Genomic DNA, 23,417 nt, shown 5'->3' with positions numbered 1-23,417 from the left:
AGCCTCCTCTGCAGCGGGCTCGGGGGGCCGTGGCGAAGTAAGGGGGCCAGAGGCGGGCTTCAGACCAGTGGGCCCGGGGAGGGTAAGAGGGGGCGCCGGGGCCGCTCAGCGCGAGCCTCCTGAGGGCAGGCGCCCCGGCGGGGCGGGGCGGGGCAGCGGCGGGCGGGCCGGGCCTGGGGGCGGGGGGCGGCCGCGCTGTCCCCGCCCCGCACGCAGCTCCCTGCCCCGGCCTGGCGGCTCCGGAGGCCGGCGGAGGCGGCGCTCCCCCGCCCCTGCTTCCTCCCTGCCCGGACGGAGGCCGCTGGGCCGGGGCTGGGTTGTGAGAGGCGGCGGAGCGGGCCGGCCCGGGGCCCGGAGAGGCGCCGAGCAGGAGGCCGGAGCCCCGGCGCGGTAAGGTGCCGGCGCGGTAAGGTGCCGGCGCGCGGGGCCCGGGGGCGGGCCCGGGGCTCCCGGGGGTCGGGGCGGCCCGAGGAGGGGGCGGCGGGCAGAAGCGGGGCACGGCGGGCTCTGCGAGGGGCTGCGCGCGGACCCCGGCCTGGGGGGGCCGGTGCGATGGGGGGATTACGGGAGCTCCACCCTGCACCCCTCCAGCTCGGGCCCCCGCCCCCGCCCAGACTCCTCCGGCTAAAAATAAGGCTCCAAACCGGGATTAGATTAAGTAGGACACAGCTCCTCCCTCCTCCTGCAAGGCTCCAGCCCTTCCAGGCTTCCGGGCCCAGGCCTGATGGAGCAGAGCCCTGGCCTGTCGTCCCCCACCCAAAGGATGTACACCATGATCCCCGGGAGGGGTCTGCTATGTCAGATCTCACTCCAGAAAAGTTGGGTTTGGCTCACCCTCTCCCCTGAGGAAGCTCTAGGCTTCCGGGAGATCAGGTTTGCTTCCAGTTTCATTGATGGTGACCTGGGAGGCCACAGAAGTCTTTCCTACCTAGGACTCATCACAGTTTTTCCTAGAACTGTGTCAGACTTCATCTGGGCTTTTGGCATCACATTGTAGAAGGAAATGACAATAGACATGCTTTGGCCTGGCAGTGCACAAAACTGCTTGTCCGGTATTTTCAAAGGAGCCAGCAGAGTATCAAAAAGTGCAGAGAGCTCAGGTGAGACCTGAGGCTCTAATTTGCACGACCTTAACTAGCGCTGAGCTTGCAGAAAAGACTTCCCTCTTTTCCTTCCAGCTCCTCATCCCCTGGATGGGGAAGCAAAGAGTTCCTGATTAGGCTTCCACTAAGAATGATGCCACACGCTGTCCGTGACAACAGAACCAACAGAGAACAACATTCCCAGGCCACCTTGGGAAGTGATGCTTTCTTTCTTTGGCCTTCAGGAACTGCTCTTCTCGGTGCCAGGGCAGAACAGACTTGTGGGGCTGATTTCTCATGATGTCACTTGATGGGAAGACATGAGGCATATAAAACATGTTGCTCCTTTCACAGGTATATTCAGGGGGATCGGTATGAAGTTGAAGAAGCAAGTGACAGTGTGTGGGGCAGCCATCTTCTGCGTGGCAGTCTTCTCCCTCTACCTCATGCTAGATCGAGTTCAGCATGATCCTACCCGGCACCAGAATGGTGGCAACTTTACTCGGGTGAGTCTTGCCCCTGATTACTAGTATCTTTATTGTCCAGGTTCTCTAGGTTCAAATAATTTTTACAATGATGGACACTTATATAATTGCCAGAGCTGGTGATTCTACCACCCAACTAGGTCAGTACTATCAGGCTGGTTCCCTATTAGGTATGTCTAACACCTATACTGATGTCCTTCTAGTGCCCAGAAGTGACTCTTATTTTGGTGGAACATAAATCCTCACAAATTGGCACTGCTAATAGTTGTTCAAGGGCCAGGAAAGTTAAGTTTGGAGAATCCCATGCCAGATTGATTACTTTTTTGAGGCTATAGTAATTCCCAAAGTCCGTCTCCCCAAAGCCTTGTAGGGTTTCAGCTTATCCTGGTAAAGGAAATATTCCTAGCAGGAAGGTATTAAAGAGATCTGTGGGTTAGGTCCCCAAAAGGAGATCCTAGCCCATGTGCAGCATCACCCACTACCCAGTCTGTTCGATACTGGTTTTAGGCCAGAAGACCCCAAAATAAAAGGTTCCGTGAATTTCATGGTTTGTAGGCCTCAAGCAGGATTCATCTTGAATTTACCCTTCATTCTGAAAAGAGTACATCTTTCCCCATATCCTTGTGTTTCTGTGTCCTTGCTAGAGCAGAAAGAATCATGGCCAAGTCCCAAGTGGTTGCCATGAAGTAATTTCTTATTCCTGGCTTAGGATGTGGTAACTGATTGCCCATTGTCACTGATTGGCAGAGCCAGATCTCAGTACTGCAGAACCGAATTGAACAACTGGAACAGCTGCTAGAGGAGAATCATGAGATCATCAGCCACATCAAGGACTCAGTGTTGGAACTGACAGCCAATGCCGATGGCCCTCCGGCTTTGCTCCCTTACCACACTCCCAATGGCTCCTGGGTGGTACCCCCAGAGCCCCGCCCTAGCTTCTTTTCCATTTTCCCCCAAGACTGCCAGTTTGCTCTTAGGGGTCAGGGTCAGAAGACAGAGCTCCAGGTGAGATCATGGGTAGTATGATGGTTGGGAGAGTGATCACGAGTATAAGATACTTAGCCATTCCCTTCCTCAGCAGATGCTTACAGTATCAGAGGAGCTGCCCTTTGACAATGTGGATGGTGGTGTGTGGAAGCAGGGATTTGATATCCCCTACAGCCCCCATGACTGGGACTCAGAAAATCTTCAGGTGTTTGTGGTACCCCATTCCCATAATGACCCAGGTAAGGATGAAGCCTCTGGGTGGGGAAGAGGGGGAATTATTCTTCCCAAGGCCTTGTATAACTTATTTAACCACTTAGACCTAAGTCTTCTCCCCCACCCCTGTCAGTAATTATACGAGAAAGCTTCCTTATGTTAGAAATAATCCTTTTTATAATAATAATAATAATAATAGAAGTATCTGACACTTAAATGGGATTCTACACTATAAATCATTTTACATGTATTATTTTTTATTCATTCTTCACAATCCTGTGAATTAGAGAGGGCAGCCATTATTATCTCCATTTTATAAATGAAGAAATTAGTTTGTTCAAGATTGTACATCTGGTAATTGTCAGAACCAGGACTCAGACCAAGGTCCTCTTCTTCCACATCCATTCTTCTAACCACTACAGCAAGGCTGCCTTATTCTTTGAGAATAGTCTTCAGTGGTTCTCTCTTCTGGGGCTTCTCTCTTGTTTTTCACAGGCTGGATCAAGACCTTTGACAAGTATTACACAGAACAGACACAACATATCCTTAATAGCATGGTGCCCAAGCTGCAGGAAGACCCCCGGCGACGCTTCCTCTGGGCTGAGGTCTCCTTCTTTGCTAAGTGGTGGGAGAATGTCAATGCTCAGAAGAGGGTGGCAGTATGAAGGCAAGTAGACATGTTGGTAGCCAGAAGGGCTTAGCATTCACAGAGGTAGCAGAAAGGAGAGCAGGTTGTAAAAAGATCAAGGGAGAGGGAATGTGGAAAGAGATTTCCCTAAACATTGTGCTTCAGAAGACAGGGGGTGGAAGAATACCAAAAGAAAGGTGAAATGGTATAGTGGTAACCAAGGAGAATTTTGGAGAAGATTTGGCCAAGAAGGCATAGGTCACCTATGGAAAGAGAGGAATCAGAGGTTGAATGAATGTAAAGCAAAAGAATATATCAGAAAAATTGACATCAAGGAACTAGGGAGATGGAGTGGAAACCATAGGGTTGGAGGTTGAAGGAAACCTTGATTAGAGAGGAGAAGCTGGGAGGAAGGGGAAAATGAGTGACTTTGGTATCAGTGCAGATGTGAATTCCCCTTTTCCACCCCCCACTTGTCCATATCTGAAGTAGGTTGATGTGACTTGGCTTTTTGTAGGCCAAGGTGTTCATTCTCTCTGGCTCTGGCAGGCAGTGTTAGAGTAGGGATGGACACTAGGACCTTGAACCATCCTGAGTGGAAACTGTTGGCCCACAGGTTAGTGGGAAATGGACAACTGGAGATAGCAACCGGAGGCTGGGTGATGCCTGATGAAGCCAATTCCCACTGCTTCGCATTGATTAACCAGCTCATTGAAGAGCACCAATGGCTAGAGAAAAACCTTGGTTAAACCCAGATTGGGGTATTCACTTTTTATAGATTAAATTAAACTACTTTTCCATTAAAAGTTTATTTTCTCTTCTTCCCATCTCCTCCCAGCACACACACACACACACACACACACACACACACACACACACACGGGAAAAAAAAGAAAAACAAGTAGTCGCAAAACCAATTTTCACATTGCCTTATCCAAAATTGTATGTCTCATTCTGCATCTTGAATCCATCACCTCTCATCAGTTTTTCTAAAGACCTTCTAAGCCCGAGGAAAGCATGATTGTGTTAGGTATGGGTACTGATGGTAAAGGAGTTAAGGGTGGACAGTGTGCCCAGGTTAGGAGTGCCTTTCAGTAGCTATCAGTTTTTAGGGTACCATTCCATCATACCATTTTCAGAGAGTTAGATTTGATTTAGCACTTTATATAAGAGTAAAGGGTAGAGGGTGAGGGTGGGGAGGGGAGAGTGTCCAAAATGGAATAGCCAAAATTCAGCAAGACACTTAGCACCTCTGGTCTTCACCTTTTCCTGCTTAGGTGTGACCCCACGCTCTGGCTGGGCCGTGGACCCTTTTGGACACAGCTCAACCATGCCTTACCTGCTCCACCGCTCAAACCTAACCAGCATGTTAATCCAGAGAGTGCATTATGCTGTGAAGAAACACTTTGCTGCTACCCACAGCTTGGAGTTCATGTGGAGACAAACTTGGGGTAAGAGTTAGTATGGAGTTAAATCTTGAGAACAGGGCATTACTGGCATTTTTTTTTCCTGTGGCTAGGACAAAAAAAAAAGTATGAGTTCAGAAAAAAAAGGGTAGCAAAGATGTAGATACCTCTCTCAGCTGTTCCTGGGAGCAGGCTATCTGCAGCATGGAGGGCAACTGCTATTATGTTGACTTTTCTTCATCTTCCTGGCCTCCATATAGTCTTCCTTCCACCCTCAATTTCCCGAAAATTTAAATACTAATAATTTATTTGTAAAGCATTTGTATAGTTTTTGCTTTATATGCTGTACATATATTATTTCATTTGATCCTCACAACATTATGAGGTAGGAACTGTTATGGATCTCATTTGATAGATAAGGAAACAGAGGCTAAGAGAAATTAAGCAGCTTGCTCAAGTTCACACGAGTTAGTGTTTTAAGATTCTTCCTGATTTCAAGTCCAGTGTTTTTATTCACTAGGCCACCCAGCTATCTCATGATCTTCTTTCCAAAAGATTAGTCTTGGCAAACATATCTGACCCACTACGGAAAGCAAATTGCTGGGTGATGAATTAAAGCATTGTCTTTTACCAAGACCTGAAAATGATTCTTACCTGTGCTAGTCCACTGCAACTGAGGAAATAATTGCTCCCCAGTCTCCATTTCTCTTGTTGCCTTAATATTTGTGTCCTGGATCCTAGTCCATGTACTCATGACTTCTTGTTGATCACTCATCTTGGGAAGCTTTGCTTTCTTCTAGGTCTTACTTTGCCTGTGGGCAACCTTATGAATGCTTATTCCTTGCCTCCCACTTGCACAGTGCTTGTCATACAATTAAATGCTTCATAAACACTTATTGGTTATGCCTTCTGCAGACCCAGATGCCAGCACAGACATCTTCTGCCACATGATGCTCTTCTACAGCTATGATGTGCCACATACTTGTGGCCCTGACCCCAAGATCTGCTGCCAGTTGGATTTCAAGCGTTTGCCTGGTGGATGAATCAACTGTCCCTGGAAGGTGCCACCCCGAGCAATCACAGAGACCAATGTGGCTGAGAGGTACCTGTCATCTGTAGCGTATACCTTCAGGGGGCTGCTAAGGGTCTCTGAAATAGCTCTAGAAGACCATTTCCAGAGTGCTTTTTCTGCCAACAACCCTAAGGGCTCTTAAGAAGCTGGCAGAGCCTACTGACTAACACTGAGACAAAATATTTCCAAAGCTGGTATACAGCCTTAGAAATTTCTAGTCATCCCAAACCACCTCTCAGGGAACCTGGATCATAGGGTTCTCAGTATTCAGCAGAACTAGGGGTTTTATTTATTTATTCTAGGATTGTACTCCTAGAATGGATTTCCTCAGAAATGGAAATGGAAAGCTTTGAAACCAGGGTCATTTTTAATGGAACCAGACCTTTTACGGAAACTTCTTGGGACTGGTCCAAACACAAACCCAAGTGGTTTTTGCCAGAACTAGAACAACCACTAGAATGTTCTTAACATGGGCTCTGTGAACTTGTTAAAAAAATATTTTGATGACTGTATTTCAATCTATCTGATTTCCTTTATAAACCTATATTTTATTTTATGCATTTAAAGAATTATTCTGAGAAAGGATACCTGGACTTCACCAGATGTAAAATGAATGTAGCAAATTAAGCAGCCTTTTATTTTAGGATTTCTGTAACGCACCCATTGGTGTTTCCATATTTTCTCCCAATTGTAACCTTCCTCTTAATACTCTGGGCCTCTGCAATGATACTATACAGTTTTATCTTCACCTCTCCACAGGGCAGCCCTGCTTCTGGACCAGTACCGAAAGAAATCCAAGCTGTTTCGAGGCAATGTATTACTAGTGCCCCTTGGTGATGACTTCCGTTATGATAAGCCCCAAGAATGGGATGCTGAGTTCTTCAATTACCAGCGCCTCTTTGACTTCCTCAATAGCCAACCTGACCTCCATGTGCAGGTGTGATAGCTGCAACTAAGAGTTGGGGTCAGGGTTGACAAGGAGAAAGCAAGGTTTGGAGTAGTGTAAAAGGTAGTTTAGCATTGTTACAGTCCTGTTATAGGGGGAGCACACCCTACTATTGACTCAAAAAGAAGATCTTCCAGTTTAGGTTTCCCAGTTTAACAAATATCCAAATATTCCCCTGGAAATAGCTGGACTAGGTTGAGTTGTTCTGTTTAGAATGGCAGAACAAAACTTCTCTACCTGTAGCTATTTGTTGGTGGTTAGAATTCCTATGGAGCTCTGCTACCTACCATGCTGATGGAAGCTGGGATTCTGTCTTCCCAGGCCCAGTTTGGCACTCTATCTGACTATTTTGGTGCTCTATACAAGAAGATAGGGGTGGAGCCTGGTGTCCAGCCTCCAGGTTTTCCTGTGTTGAGTGGAGATTTCTTCTCTTACGCTGACCGGGAGGATCACTACTGGACAGGCTATTATACCTCCAGGCCTTTCTACAAGAGTTTGGACTGGGTCTTAGAAGCCCATCTGCGGTGAGATTTAGCAATAAAGACATGATTGGGGCTTGGGATTCAAAGAAGGCAAAAGGCCTGGGGGCCAGGTGGACATGAGGAAGTAGAAGGGAATAGGAAGGAGGTTAAGGCAAGGTGGGCTAACTGAGAGATGGATCACAGGATTTCTGAGTTGGAAAGGACCTCTGTGGCCATTTAAATAGTCAGTGAGGTCCCTAAGCATAAGGAAATACAGTTCCTAAGGATGTGGAAATCCATCAAGGTTAGTGTTTGGGGAGGAGGGTTCAGGTTAACTGGAAAGGTGGAAGAAACCAGGAACTTGTGTGGGTGGTATCAAAGAAGGAAATGGTAACATCTCTCTCTGGGGCAGGGGTGCAGAGATCCTGTTCAGTCTGGCACTTGCTCATACTCGGCACTCTGGCTTGACCAATCAGTACCCACTCTCAGACTACACCCTGCTGACTGATGCCCGTCGCACCCTAGGTCTCTTCCAGCATCATGATGCCATCACTGGTACTGCCAAGGAGGCAGTGGTAGTGGACTATGGGGTCAGGTGGGACCACAATTCCTTTTCTTTAGGGGGGGGCAAACATCCTTAATAGATGGGTTCAGAGGGGAATGAGAACCAGACATTTCCCCGAACTCATTTCCTTCTTTGTCTGTCCTACCTCCACCTTATAGGCTCCTGCGTTCTCTTGTGAGCTTGAAACAGGTCATCACCAATGCCGCTCACTACCTTGTATTGGGGGACAAAGGAACCTACCAGTTTGATCCCAATACACTTTTTCTCAGCATGGTGAGAGATACCCCTTGGCTGCTATTACCTATTTCTACCATTGGGAATCCTGTTCTACCCTCATCATACTTGCTCAGAGCTTTGAGTCCTAAGTATAGAATAGGTATCCTGTGTCTTTGCCTGGGTGAACAGCTGCAAAGTCTGGTAGGAAAATAGTTGTAGAATAGTTACAGGGACCTGTTGTCATTTTCTCATCCTTAATATCTTTAGACCCTGTGATAAGTTACTGGGGTTGCAAAGATAAAAATGAAAAAGGGGCGGCTAGGTGGTGCAGTGGATAGAACACTGGCCTTGGAGTCAGGAGTACCTGAGTTCAAATTTGGCCTCAGACACTTAATAATTAACTAGCTATGTGGCCTTGGGCAAGCCACTTTACCCCATTTGCCTTGAAAAATCTAAAAAAAGAAAACAAAGATAAAATGAAAAGTCCCTTGCCCTCAAGTAACTTACATTCTATTGGGAGAGACCTGTATACATAGCTATATATGAAATAAATACATAGCTCTCTTGCAGGATGATACACGCTTAACCCAGGATGCCCTGCCCGAGCAAACAGTGATTCGGATTGATTCCTCACCCCGGTGAGCAGTTAGATGAGGCTTCTCTCAGAATTCTTTTTTACTCTGTAACACCCCAACCCATTGTGTCCAGCCCTTTCCCATCTTCAAAGACGCATTTTCATGTTTAACTCCCTTTGGAAAGCCCCTTACCTTCTTTACCTTTTCCTCTACACCTTCTCTAGTCTAGCTTTACCCATCTGCCTGGCAGGTTTGTGGTACTGTTCAACCCCCTGGATCAGGAGAGACTCAGTGTTGTCTCTTTACTTATTAACTCTCCCCGGATCCGGGTCCTCTCTGAGGAGGGCCAGCCCTTGGCCGTGCAGCTCAGTGCCCACTGGAGCTCTGGCATTGACATTGTACCTGATGTCTACCAGGTAGGTGCCAAGGGGAAGGGTCCAAAGTGGCAGTGGGGGATCTGGAGTGTAAGCTACAAGTTGGGATGCTGTCATCTTGAAGTTTGAATCTTGTGATTTTGATAAACACTCTCTTCCTGGAGTCCCCAACCTCTGCCTACACCAGTACCTCATTGTGTCCATCAACATGAGTCTTCTGTCACTATTCATCCCTCTTTTTTCCTGTTGCATTGCCTGGTCCCTTTGTAGAAGGCTGAGAGCTTATCAGCTCCTGAAGCTGTATGAGGAGCCTGCTCTGGTCTCACTTTGTACTTTGCAATGAGCAGGTATCTGTGCCAGCTTGCTTACCTGCCCTGGGTCTCAGCATCCTGCAGTTACATCCAGGCCTAGATGGTCACCGCACTCTGCCCTCTTCCGTGCGTATTCACCTCCATGGCCGCCAGCTCTCTGTCAGCAAGCATGAGATCTTCCCCATGCGTGTCGATGAGGCTGGGTCCAGTGACTTCGCCCTCAGTAATCGCTACATGCAAGTCTGGTTCTCAGGCCAAACTGGGCTCCTCAAGGTAAAAGAGAGCACCAGGGGAAGAGGGGAAGGGAGGGGAAGGAGAGTGGGGAGAATGGGGCAGGATTAGTAAACTTAAGTGGGAGAAGTCAGCAGCCTCCAAAGGTAACCAGGATTAGGAAAGGGGGGTGTCCTGACTGATCAAGAGAGAGATAGAATGACTGCAGTGTGCTAGGGAATACCTGGAATGCAATCCCTTTAAGGTGATTGCCAGCCTATTCCCTGGGTGGGCAGGTCTGATATTCTGGGATGGGGCCAGGGTCAGGGCTGTGTTTGTTGGCAGAGCGTCAAAAGGGCGGATGAAGCACAGGAGCATCGATTAAATACCGAGTTCCTCATCTACGGCACACGAACCTCCAAAGACAAGAGCGGCGCCTATCTCTTCCTGCCTGATGGCGAGGCCAAGGTACAGGTGCAGAGCAGCCTTAGGTCTGAGTCAGTGAGATGTTGAGTTCTAAGCATCTTGCTCCTTGCTCAAACCACCTCACCTTCAGGCTGACCTTGGGTGGTCTGATTAGGAAATATACATGGAGAGGCCCCGTCCAAGTGGTGGTCGCAGGCCCAAGTTAGAGGGTTCAGTAGACAAGAGTATCGGACTGGGAATCAGAAAGACCTGAATTCAAATCCTGCCTCAGCTAATGACAAGCTGTGTGACCCTAGATGAGCCATTTGTATCCTTTCTTAGCCTCAGTTTCCTCATCTGTAAAATAGGGATAAAAATAGGACCTAACTCATAGGATAACTGTGAGGATCAAATGAGATAACACTTGGGACTCATTTAATTAACCTTTTTCTACCTTTTTCCTTATGGGAGAACAGTCTTATTGATTACAGCTAAAGATGGTGTGGTCTGGGGGGAAGAGGACTGGATTTTCAATCATAAGATTCAGGTTCTAATTTCTCCTGCCCCTGATTAGCTTTATGAGTCTTCTATTTACTTATCTGTATTGGAAAGATAATAATGCATGTGCTGTCAGTCTCACATAGGTATTATCAGGATGCAATTAGAGAACATATATAATGTTCTAAATAAATGTCAGCTGTTGTTATTGTTATTATTAACCAGGTTAAGGGTCCATTCCTCTTAGTTTATTCACTGTGCTGTGATGCTCAGCACCTGCCTGCTCTGTTCCTAGCCCTATGTCCCCAAGGAGCCCCCTGTTCTTCGGGTCACTGAAGGCCCCTTCTTCTCAGAGGTCGTTGCCTATTACCAGCATATGCAGCAAGTGGTTCGGCTCTACAACCTGCCAGGTGAGTCTCAAAGGAGAAATGTTTGCCCTGAGATTAGAAGTAGTCCCTAGGGAGAGAGGCCCTGCCAAGGGAGGTCTACTGCTTCCTGGTCCTATGCTCCTTCCCAGGACATGCCTTCCAAAACTTTTCTAAATTTTATTCTGAAAGTGTTGCAATGACTTTTTTTTTTTTGGACATGGGATGGGAGGGGAATCACTTTCTATACCTCTTCTCCTTTAATGAAGAAAAAGGCAGCAGGAATGTATGTAGGGAGAAGAGTGCAAAGGGGGGGGGCATAATTAACAAATTAAAAAACTCATAACAAATAAACAAGAGTCAAGCAAAATAATTCACACAGTGACCATGCAGGTCATATTTTTCATGACTGAAAAGTCATTCCCTTCCTCTTCCAACTCATTTCCCTATCTGTTTGCCTTACCTCACCTCCCCCAGGGGTCGAGGGTCTCTCCTTAGATATCTCCTCCCTTGTGGACATCCGAGATCATATAAATAAGGAGTTGGCACTTCGTATCCAGACAGACATTGAAAGTGAAGGCACCTTCTTCACAGACCTCAATGGCTTCCAGGTATGATGCCTGGGAATAGGACTTTGGGAGTCCTTCTAGACAGGGCCCTCCATCTCACCTACTCCTATTGAAGGTACTAGTTTAAGGAAGAGGAGGGGGCACGCAAAGAGTTTCTAATTTGGGGTCTGTGAGCTTTTATTTTTTTTTAAATTTAATTCTTTTCTAATTACATATATTAAAAAATTTCAACATTGATTCATTTTCTTTTTAAATTTTAATTTTTTCAGTTCCATGTAAAGATACTTTTCAACACTGATTTGTTTTTCCTTTTTTAATTTTTTTCCAATTATGTGTAAAAAATAATCTTCAACATTGATTTTTTGTAAGATTTTGAGTTCCAGGTGGCTAGGTGGTACAGTGAATAAGAGCACCGACCCTGGAGTCAGGAGTACCTGAGTTCAAATCTGGCCTCAGACACTCAATAATTACCTAGCTGTGTGGCCTTGGGCAAGCCACTTAACCCCATTGCCTTGCAAAAAAAAAAAATTGAGTACCAGTTTCTGCCTCCCTTTCTTCCCTCCCCACCCCATGACAGCTGAATAATCTGATATAGATTATATGTGTACAATCATGTTTAATATATTTCCACATTTGTCATATTGTAAAAGAATCAGAACAAAAGGAGAAAAACCATGAGAAAGAAAAAACATAAAGCCAATTTTTAAAAATGAAAATAGTATGTTGGAGACTGCATTCAGATTGCATAGTTTTTGCTTTGGCTATAGATGGCATTTTCCATCACAAGTCCTTTTAGAGTTGTCCTTCCAACATTGACATTTTTTGTAAGATTTTGAGTTCCATATTTTTCTGCTTCTTTCTTCCCTTCACCATTCTCCCAAGGCAGCAAGTAATCTGATAAGTTATATATGTACAATCATGTTTAGCACCCTTTTTATTAATCAAGTTGTGAAAAAAGAATCAGAAAAAAATAAGAAAGAAAAACACAAACCAGTTTTTGAAAGTGAAAATAATGTGCTTTGGTCTGCATTCAGACTCATTTTTTCCTCTGGATGTGATGGCATTTTTTCATCACGAATCCTTTAGAGAGGAGCTAAGTATATCATAGGTGATCATCACATAATGTTGTCATTAATGTGTACAATATTCCCTGGTTCTGCAGTGAGCTTTTATTTCAATCCATTATTTATTATTTATTTTTAAGCATTCATTTTTTAAAATATTGAGATCCAAAATCCTCACCAGAGCCCTTCCTCCATTCCCTAAGAAGATAATATATGAATTATACATGTGAAGTCATTTAAAACATATTTCTGTATTAGCCAACTAGTGAGCTTTTTTAAAAAAAAATCTGATCAACTATTTCACTATAATCAGTTTCCTTTATAATTCTGTATATTTTAACTGTATGCCTGATTCTTAGAAAGAGTTTATGGGCTTCACCAGCCCACCAAAGGGATCCCATAAGAAAGGCTGAAGAGCCTTGTATGAGGATATAGGAGATAAAGGACACCTGGAGCCAAATTGAGTCTGTGTTCCAGAAATACACCCAGCTGCCTCTCATGTGTTGTGTGTTACCACCTCTCCAGATACAGCCCTGTCGGTATTTGAAGAAGCTGCCACTGCAAGCCAATTTCTACCCCATGCCAGCCATGGCCTATATCCAGGATAGCCAGAGCCGCCTCACCCTGCACACTGCACAAGCCCTAGGAGTCTCCAGCCTGAACAATGGTGAGTGGGCATGCCCTTGGGGCAGTGTGGTACAGGATGAAGGGGATATATCTTCTCATTTGCTTCTAACTGGGGGAACTTTTTCACATAGAGGGTTGGTACAAAGAAGGAAGAAAAGATTATGTTGTATCATTGTATCACCACCCATCCAGCTATTGGCAGGAAGCAGATCCACAAGGGATGGGAAGGAGGCTGGGATGCTCGCTTTTCAATCGGGCAAGATAAGATTAAAAAAAACCCTGAAAATCAGTATATCTGGGTTTTGGTCTTGTCTTTGCTACTAACTAGCTGCTTTATTTTGGAAAAAATCACTTAAGCTTTCTGAGTTTCCTATAAAAGATTAATCAGTTGCCCTGGACTGAAGGAAAAATCACTTAACCTCACTGGGTTTCCATATAAAAAAATTAACCATTTGCCCTGGACTGAAGGTTCAGTGGATCCAGTTCTAAAATTTTGTGATCTATAATCTAAGTAAGGAGTTGAATCCATTCAAGTAATAGGCTATAACCACAAGCCTCCATAGTAAGGTACTGTTAAGGACAGCAGCTGATTTTGTCATGAGGTATGATCCTAGCCCCCATTGGCTTCAGTACTTTTATGACTTGGAAGAGTCAGGTGTCCCAAGCCCAGTGACCAGCTGCCTTTCAAAAATCCTATCCCTTTGTCTGTTTTGAGCAGTTATTTGGGAGCTTGTTTTACTACAACAAATGGGAGTGGACCTAATTTATAATGAGCATGATCCATTTCTCTGCTCCTTCTGGGATGTGAACATACATTTTAATTATATAGCATCTAGATATCTAGATTTTTGTACAGGATAATCTACTTTTTTAGACTTCTTTTCTCTTTCAGGGATATAATAGAAAAAAAAAGATGAGGGTCAGATCCACATCAGATAGAAAAAGGATATATATGCAGTGATGTTCCCCTTCCAAAGAGTTATATTATTAAAGAATTGACCAAAAAATAGAAAGAAGGAAAAAAATTCAGCAAAACTGATCAACACATTGAAAAAAACCTGATGTTATATGCAATGTTTAACATGACCTGTACAAAGGAAATGGGAGGGAGATGTCTTATCTCTTCTTTGGGGCTAAGTTTGCTCTTTTTAATTTTGCAACATTCAACTTAATTTTCCATTTACATTATTATAGTCATTGTTTATATTTTCCCTATGTTTGCTTATTTCACTTTGCACAGTTTACATGTCTTTCCATGTTGCATTCATCCTGTTCCTTACAGCATTGTCATATTCTATTGCTTTCACATACCCTAATGTTTAATCTTTCTAGTTCTTTGCTACCATAACATATTTTGGTGCATTTGGGAACTTTCTTATTATTAATGACCTTCTGGGGGCCAATGCCTGATAATTTAATCTCTGGATCAAAGGGCATCATATTTTAGTCACTAAATTTATGTAATACTGCTTTGCTTCCCAAAATGTTTGTACTAATTGTACCATAGCTTCACTAGTAACAACATAGTCATCTTCATGAACGGTACAGTTACGTAATTAAAGGAAGGAATATGGACTGTGAGATAATAGGCCAGAATTCTAATTCCATTGTACTCAGTGTTCCAATCTGAAAATGAAAGCTGGGAGAGAACACCCACTGGAGAGATAAGGAAAGGCTTCCTCTAAGAAGATAGTGCCCAAGCTGAGCCTTGGAGGGAAGCTCAGGACTCTTAAGAGGTAGAGATAAGGAGAGAATGCATTAGGCAGAAGGAACAGTCTGTGCCAAAGAGACAGCAGTTTGGGTATGAAGAACAGATACTTCCCCCAACCTGGAAAGTTCCTTTTTTTTTTTAGCATGAAAACATATACTATATTAAATTTTCTAAAGAATAGCCCTGTTGAATGGGGGCAGCTAGGTGGTACAGTGGATAGAGCACTGGCCCTGGAGTCAGGAGTACCTGAATTCAAATCTGGCCTCAGACATTTAATAATTAAACCAAAAAAAAATCCCTGTTAATGTATATATATATTTATACTTAGATATGTAAATATAATGTAATATAATACAGTGTGAAACAATGGTAATGGAATATGCAAAAGTGATTGATTTCATACAGTCAGAAGAAATAAATGCAAATTTTCTAGAAAAGTATTACTTGTACAATGGTACAATGGCATAATGATCTTGAATCTTCTTGAAAGTAAGTTGCCTATGTATTAATTTTTTTCCATTCACTGTGGTACCATATTCAGGAGAATTCTGATCCACTCTGACAGTAATCACCTGGTACAGGTACAGTTTTGGTTAACTCAGTTTAAAAAGCTATAACTGAGATTTAACAAAACATATGGAAATTAATGTTAACTTACAATGTTTCTAGAAAATTTTCTAGTTTGTAATACACTTGAAAATTTCTTTTTAAATTTTAAATTATATATATTAAATATTATATATATATATATATATATATATATATATATATATATATATATATATCTGGCCTCCTGGTATCATAAGCAGCCAACTGATATTATGAACAGTTCAGAATGAAGCATTCATGATTAACCTAAAACCTATTTAAAAAAACATCTTAGATGTGGCCAAAGAAATTCATTGATAAGATCAAAAAGCTATCAGGTTCTTACATCCAAAGAGCACAATGAATAATGGCCTCATAAAATAAATTTAATCAAGATATTTGGAAAATGTAAGTCTGAAAAGCTAACAAGGATGACTATTTAATAGCTGATGTAATTTGAGCCTTACATTCTAGCAAAATATTTGACCTGATGTGAGGTGGGCTGACATCTGACAATCAAAAACATGGCCGACAAAAGCCACACCTGAAGGACAATATGAAGGAAAACCTGAAGCAATTTGATGCAAGGAATGACAGCAAAAAACTTTTAATGAGACTACCTGTAGCAACCTAATAATATAGAGATTAACTTTGAGCAAAAGCATCAGGGAGAAGATGCAGTCACTCTGGAAATTGAGTTTGGTCACATAAAGTATAATCCTTTCTGTTAATCATTAGGCTATCTTACAGATTTCTCTCTTAAGTGGGTGAATGTTACCAACTGTAGCAGGTAATGAAACTTCAACAACTCCCTAATGAAAAGAAACTATATTTGCAAAAGAAGTTATAGTATAAGGTCCCTATTTGCAACTCAGTGAAATATTATTTTATCTTGGACTTTACAATTCCACTCGTAGAAATGGATAGCAAATATTGCCAATAGCACCATCTTTTTAGACTAAGGACAATGCATGTAATTTCCTAAATGTCCTCTTGTGCCTGAGTGTATCAGCCTCCAAAAAATAAATAAATACTTTATTCTCAGGGAAAATACCTATTTACCTAAAGTATAATCCTAATTTTTTTAAATGAGTATGGGAAAGTAGGTGGGAGCCAGATTAATTAGGACTTTCAATGACAGACTGAAGAGTTTGCATTTTACCCTTGATGACATTGAATTTTTTTAAGTGGCAAAATCATAGAAAGGACCTCAGGGGCCATCTAGTCCAACCTCTTCATTTTGCAGACAAAGAAACTGAGGGTCCAGGAAATATAAGTAACTTGCTCAAAGTCACATGGATAGTAAGCCTCAGAAGTAAGATTTGAACACTGGTCCTCAAGACACCAGAATCAACACTCTTTCCACTGTAAATAATAATAATAGTTGGTTTTATATAGCACTTTCTGTGAGCTAGGCACCTTGCTAAGCACTTTATAATTATCACCTTTTTTGTTCCTCATAACAATCCTGGGTGATAGGTGCTCTTTATTATCACCCCTATTTTATGGATGAGGAAATTGAAGCAGTCAGGTTAAATGACTTGCCCAGGGTCACACAGCTAGTGAAGTGTCTAAGACTGGATTTTAACTCCAATCTTCCTGACTGGACATCAGGCCCAGCATTCTAACTAGCTGCCCCAAACCACTGAGTCAGACCTGCAATTAGACCTGGGTCTAACCCATGTGGAGGATGGGTTAGAGAGACTGGCAAAAACTAGAAGAGAGGGGCAGCTAGGTAGCACAGTAGATAAAGCACCAACCCTGGAGCCAGAAGGACCTGAGTTCAAATTTAACCTCAGACACTTTATAATTACCTAGCTGTGTGCCCTTGGGCAAATCACTTAAACCTATTGCCTTGCAAGAGAGAGAGAGAGAGAGAGAGAGAGAGAGAGAGAGAGAGAGAGAGAGAGAGAGAGAGAGAAGAAGAAGAAGAAGAAGAAGAAGAAGAAGAAGAAGAAGAAGAAGCAGAAGGAGGAGGAGGAGGAGGAGGAGGAGGAGGAAAGAAAGAAAAACTAGAAGAGAAAAGGATTAGGAGAATATTTGTAATAGTTCAGGCAACCTGAACTATACTGGTGGCTCTGGGAGGGGAAAGAAGTATGAATGGAGGGGATGTTGTGGAAGTTGAATCATGAGACTTGGCAACTGGTTTACTATGGAACTGTGTGCAAAAGGAGAGAAGCAAGGGTGCTTTGCAGGCTGTGAAGGGAGGTTACTAGAAGCATTGTAGTAGCAGAGATCAGAAAGTCTGAAAGGATGAGAAAGATTTAGGAAAAATAACTGTTTGGGACCCTGGTTCAAGTTCTATCATCAATGTGACCCTGAGCAATTCTCCAAATTACAGAATGCTTAAGCACTCTTCAGTAACAGCAGGAGTTTGCACCAGACTCTTCCTACGCTGTTGCGATCACAGAAACAAAAATGAAATGCTTTGTATGTATTGAGTCTAAAATGTCATTTAGACATTCTTAGTAAAGATGTTCAAGACAAAAATTCAGGAGAGACTACAGGTTGGAAAAATATTTAGGAATCAGCTGCATAGTGATGATAATATAATTCTTGGGAGCATAAGGGTGTATCAGAGGAGAGAGAAGACTGAGGACTGAGACTTCAGGGTCACCATAGTAAACAAGGGCAGAAAATACATGATGATCCAGAAAATTAAGCTAAAAAGTAAGTCATTAGACAGGTAAAAAGAAAGCCAAAAGAATAAAAAAGAGAATCTAGATTAAGGAGCATAATCAACAGCACCAAAGAGGATTGAATATCATAAGGACTGAGTAAAGGTCATTGGATTTAGTAGTTAAAAGATGATCTGGAGGTAGTGTTTTAGAGACTAGAGAAGCAGCTCTGCTCCTTGGCCAATTAGGGCATCTGCTGTGTTACTCGTACTTCTGAGCAGGCAGTCTACTTGCAAGGAGCAAGCTACAAGGGGTCTCCTCAGCCCACTGTCTCCTGTGTTGAGAAAGTAGCTTGTAACCTTTTAAATGGAAAAGTTTTTCTACTTCACCTGTTGTCAAAAATAGGTTTTCTTTTCTAGTCAAGCTATCTAAATTGCTTTTCATTAACACATGAGTTTTCATTAAAGTACCTGAGGACATGTCATCTTTACTAACTCGTGCTACAGTGGAATCAATACTAGACTTGGGGAGTTTGGGGTCTTGGCTCTGCCATCGAATAGTTGTGTGACTTGGGACAGGTGACACCTTCTCTGTCCCTCAGTTTCCTCCTCTGCAAGTTGAGGGGCATAAGGTTACACGGCTCTAATGCTGGGAGGGACCTTTCAACATCTCATCCCATCTTATTCATCCCTTTAAAGGGCAAAAGTTTGACATTTTTCCTACCATTCTGATTGAGGTTTTGCAGGGCAGGTGAATAGATTTGCCCCTGGAGATTTATTGTTTTCATTTCTTCAGGCCAACTGGAAGTTATCCTAGACAGACGTTTGATGCAGGATGACAACCGGGGCTTAGGCCAAGAACTAAAAGATAACAAGAGAACCTGCAACCGGTTTCACCTCCTACTGGAACAATGTACCACTGCTAATAAGGTACCATTCCTGGGGTATGGGTCATGAAAGTGCTCCAAATCAGCTTGCCACTTTAGGGTCTCAGCCTGGGGAGGAAGGAATGAAGTTAATACATTTGAGTGAACTGAGGAGTGGGACCTAGTGTTTCTGGGTTGTGTGGAGGGGGCAATTTCTCATCCATCCCACTGCTGTCTGAATCTTCACTCTGCTAACCATCATCTTGCTCTCTTACATGCTTCATCTGATTATCCATCTTTCTTCATTTCATAATTTACTTTGCCATCAGCCACTTAGCTTCTTTTCCAAACTGGCCTCTGCATTTAGGCATTTGATCTTTCCCAGCAGCAGGAGCAGCAACCAAGAGGTAAAGCCCAGTAAAGGTAGCTTTTGTCTAGTACTAGCCAGTGGTAATTGTATCTGGAGCCCTGTCAAGTCCAGACCCTGTAGCAGAGTCCCTCGTGTCTATGTGTAGAGGAGATCACTAGAGAGGATGCCTAGATAGTAGTACCATTTTTGTCTAGGGATCGTAGTCACTAGATGGGCTTGCGGGGGGCGGGATATCAGATATTAATCAGTAAGTATTATTCAGCATCATAGCATGTACTACAAATTGTGCTAGAGTCAGGCTAGAATGTCTTGAAGTTATGTTTGGATCGGGGGAAAGGCAAGGTTATTTTATAGGAGATAGCTGTATCTCCTCTCCCACCTACCCATCACTTCAGTTGCTCTTGAGTTGCCTCACCCAGTTCTTGGTACTAACATTGCAGGTGCAAGATGGTTGCTCAACCAGCTTCCCATCTCTTCTTAGCCACCTGACTTCCATGCACCTAAACACAACAGTGATGGCCCTACCTGTGGCCCAGGAGCAGCCTGGAGGCCCTACCTTACGTTCCTTCCAGCCCTTGGCCTCCTCACTTCCCTGTGACATTCACCTGCTCAACTTGGGAACCCTCCAAGCTGAGGTGAGTGCCCTTGTACCACTCTTCAGCCTCTTATCTGCACTTCTTAAACCAGTCTTCTGGATTCTGTCTCAGAAGTGCCGTCCTATGTAGACAGAAGATCCTCAAGCTGAAAGATTTGTGTGCAGTGGTCCAAATGCTTTTGCAATATTCACACTCTTACCATCTCCTCCATTTCATAGGATGACAAACTCCCCTCATCTGAGACTGCACTCATTCTACATCGAAAGGGCTTTGACTGTGGTCTGGAGGCCAAGAACTTGGGTTTCAACTGTACCACAAGTCAAAGCAAGGTGAGCATGGGACAGTATCAAATAGACATGACATATGGGTCTTTGTCTGCTATTTGGAATAGCAAACAACTCATTTTGAGAAAAACCAAGAGATAGCCCAGGGATGACTTGAGGAATAGCAAGGCAGAGGACAATTGGATAGAGATGAAGTAGGATGATGGAGTATGAAATGGAGGCCCATGTTCCAAGTCTTCTTTGAAAGTTAAGGTATGAACAATATTCCATTGTTCTTTAAATCCTTCCAACTTAACCCCCAAAATAGACTCACACAGGAAGCTTTCACAGACCAGAAATGTGGAACATGGACTCAGAGTCCATAGATACTTTTATATAAGATCCTTATCAAAATTAAAAACAAAAGAACCCCAAAACTTGTGGTTTGCTGGGTAGATGGGAGAAAGATACATTCAGAAACAAACGTGACATATAAAAGCATGAGAAATACGTAAAACAAGTTTTAAAAGACCCATGAACAAAAGAGCAGTTTATATTTGAAAATGTTTTATGCTGAAATTTACATCATGGGTATCTAGAATTGATCAGAAGAACTGTGGCGGGAAGGAATCTTAGAAATCATCTTATCCAGGCCCTTCATTTTACAGAATGAGAAACTAAGGCCCAAAGGTTAAACTGACTTGTGAGCCAGGTCACACAAGTACTAAGTGGCAGAGCCAGAATTTAACCCCACTTTCTCCAGCTCCAAATCCAGTGTTCTCTCAAGTGTATGATGCTGTCTGTCAATTTGGGTGCTTGGCTTATAATCATTTTTTCAACAGGTGGCCCTGGGGAGCCTTTTCCAAAGGCTGAATGTGGGCTTCCTGCAGCCCACCTCACTGACATTACTATACGCACTGGGCTCACCTTCAAACAGCATGGACATCCACCTGGAGCCCATGGAGATTTCTACCTTTCACCTCCATCTGGGCTAGTGTTCTTCGTGGCCAGAAGTAGTACATCCATATAGACCACCTTTCAGACTAAGGCTGGGCTGGACAGCTACACTGGGTGCCCCAACCTACTCCACCTTCCCCAACTAACAGACTGAGCTCTGCCCCGTTGCCCTTTATTTATTGTTGCTCCTATGCTTGGGGGGCTGCCCAGAAGCCCAGAATTAAACAGATGGGCCAAAAATGCAGGTAGGCTCAGGAATGAGAGGCTGGCCCTAGATGCTGGAGCAGATGGGACTGGGCAGCACCTTGAAGTGCATGAGTGGCTGCCCACCTGGACATGAGGTTCTTACTCCCAGTTCCTATTCTATCTCCCTTCTGTTAGCTTTTGGGATTTGGAAGACCCTAGAGCAGAAGTACAAAGAACTGAGTGGGGCAGCAAGGAGTGAGATGGAATCTCTGCTCCTGTCTTGCTGCCCTGATTCAGGAGGCTAGTTGAGGCAGGTATGCAAGAAAAAGGGAATCATGATCCCTCCTTCGGTCAGAGCAGGCTCTGAAATGAAGTACAGTGATTCTATAGAGCAGAAACATTTTGGTGTGTTAACCAGGTCTATAGAAGTCTAAGATCAGGAATCAGAACAGTTTTAACTTGGAAGAAAAGGAGAAATAAGGGGATAAAGGAAAGATTTCTCTCTCCTTGGAAATGGAATCTCTAGGTGATCTGCTAGTTGCTAGGCCTGGCTACACTAGGTGCCACCCTGGCCGAGGGGATCTGCATCAAGCAGGTGATTTTGTAGCAGTAAGAATTCTTTGTATGGAACTAGAAACTGTGACTTTGCCAGAATTCACAGGACCCTTCAGGTAACAAAATTCATTTTAAACTAGTGACTTGGTCTGTGTGTTGCTTTGGGATCTGGTGGTGGTGGGTTGCCTTTGCCCTACTTGTCTATTCATGGTTTTCCATTTTGGTTGATGTATTTTTTTAACAAAAGAGGCAGTACCTTATACTAGCAGATGAGGGTCATAATAGAGGTGATGTTTTTTCCAGAGAGGAAACTTTTAATCTCCCTTTCTCCCCTTTCCTTCTCAACCCCAGAAATGCATTAAATGATCATTACAGAGTTTCCCTGGTTGTAGGAAATAGCTGATCTAGAAACAGATGGGAAAAAACATTGGGACAGCCTAGGGATGGACATAATCACAGCAAGTAGACCATTTCCTCCCTGGTGATAAGTTTCAAGAGGCAGATCCTTTGTTTGATTCCCCAGGACCAGTAACAATGGGAGATCTTGAAAAACAATTCTTTCAGTTTGTTAGGAGATTGATCTTTCTTCTAAATTTCAGGCTGAGAAAAGTTTGAATAGCAAAAAGCCCTGATCTATACCCTGAATTGGAGTGGCTATGTTATACTCTTATCTAAGGAATGACTCTTTCTAGGTACAGAAGTAACAAGCAAATTCAAGAAAGGTCTTGTGTAGAAGGTGGCACCTTAGCCATAATTTTGAAGAAAGTTAAGAATTCTAAGAGGCCATGAATAGGGCTATGGTGACTAAGGCAGAAAACATAAACTTTTGAGATTTATTTGAGGTGATGAGAACAGCAACATCTGTTCAGGCTGCCAGCCAAGAAAATTTATCAAGTGCAGGAACTTTGCCACAAAATAAATAACTGTTTTGGAGAGAGCCTAATATTCCATCATGGTAAGTAACAAAACCCACAGACAGCTCCCTAATCCCAGAAACATAAAATACCTCAGCCAGTCATTTAGCTTAACTATTTCACCTCACTACATTCACATCTACCCTGGGGCGTACTCCACAGCAAAGATAAAGATAACACAGCTGTTCATAACAACTAGCATGTTTATAGTTCCTTGAGGAACTATACATTTGATAACCCCCTAAAGTGGGCTGGCAAGGTTCATTCCTCTCACCAGGTCCTAACAGACCACTGCTATCACATCAAACTTTGGACTTCATGAACCTAAGTACAAAATAGCCATACTTGAGATTCATTATATGCGACCATTTCAATACTTAATTATCTCTTAGTAAGACTTAGATTACAAAAAATTGGTCCTTGGAGAAGAGAGATTCAGGCTTGAACTGGGTTTCACCAGATTGGCCTCCATGCCCTATGATCAAGAAAGCACTGGTCTCCCAACACCTGAAGACCCAGGCAGGAATCATTGCTTTGAGATCCCTCCTCCATCAGAAGTTGTGTCTGTCATCGGCTTTCTGACCACCTAGGGCAAGACTTCACCTCTCCCTCTTAACAGAAGTCACGTCCACCATCAGTTCTGTGACCATCTGTGGATGCATTTATTATTGGGGTTTTTTTTTTAGGTTTTTGCTAGACAACGGGGTTAAGTGGCTTCCCCAAGGGCACACAGCT

At 43.4% G+C, this 23,417-nt stretch overlaps 1 protein-coding gene across 1 annotated transcript; it reads left to right on the top strand.

The window, feature by feature from the left end:
• Positions 1-549: 549 nt before the first annotated feature.
• LOC141500445 (alpha-mannosidase 2x-like) lies at positions 550-21,907 on the top strand. The gene is given in 23 exon segments (XM_074203612.1): positions 550-1,588; positions 2,315-2,572; positions 2,649-2,793; positions 3,263-3,434; positions 4,012-4,139; positions 4,673-4,846; positions 5,717-5,903; positions 6,633-6,810; positions 7,141-7,343; positions 7,693-7,875; positions 8,004-8,118; positions 8,632-8,699; positions 8,887-9,052; positions 9,358-9,594; positions 9,877-9,999; positions 10,730-10,844; positions 11,277-11,410; positions 12,958-13,099; positions 18,772-18,905; positions 19,171-19,248; positions 19,652-19,846; positions 20,026-20,136; positions 20,913-21,907. Coding segments are annotated over 23 exon segments (3,585 nt in total). The 5' UTR covers positions 550-1,402; the 3' UTR covers positions 21,066-21,907.
• The last annotated feature ends 1,510 nt before the right edge of the window (positions 21,908-23,417 follow it).

This window comes from Macrotis lagotis, chromosome X, assembly GCF_037893015.1.
Source record: "Macrotis lagotis isolate mMagLag1 chromosome X, bilby.v1.9.chrom.fasta, whole genome shotgun sequence".
NCBI lineage: Eukaryota > Metazoa > Chordata > Mammalia > Peramelemorphia > Peramelidae > Macrotis > Macrotis lagotis.
Note: the sequence above shows the minus strand (reverse complement) of the source record. Positions and strands in the feature narration are given on the sequence as shown.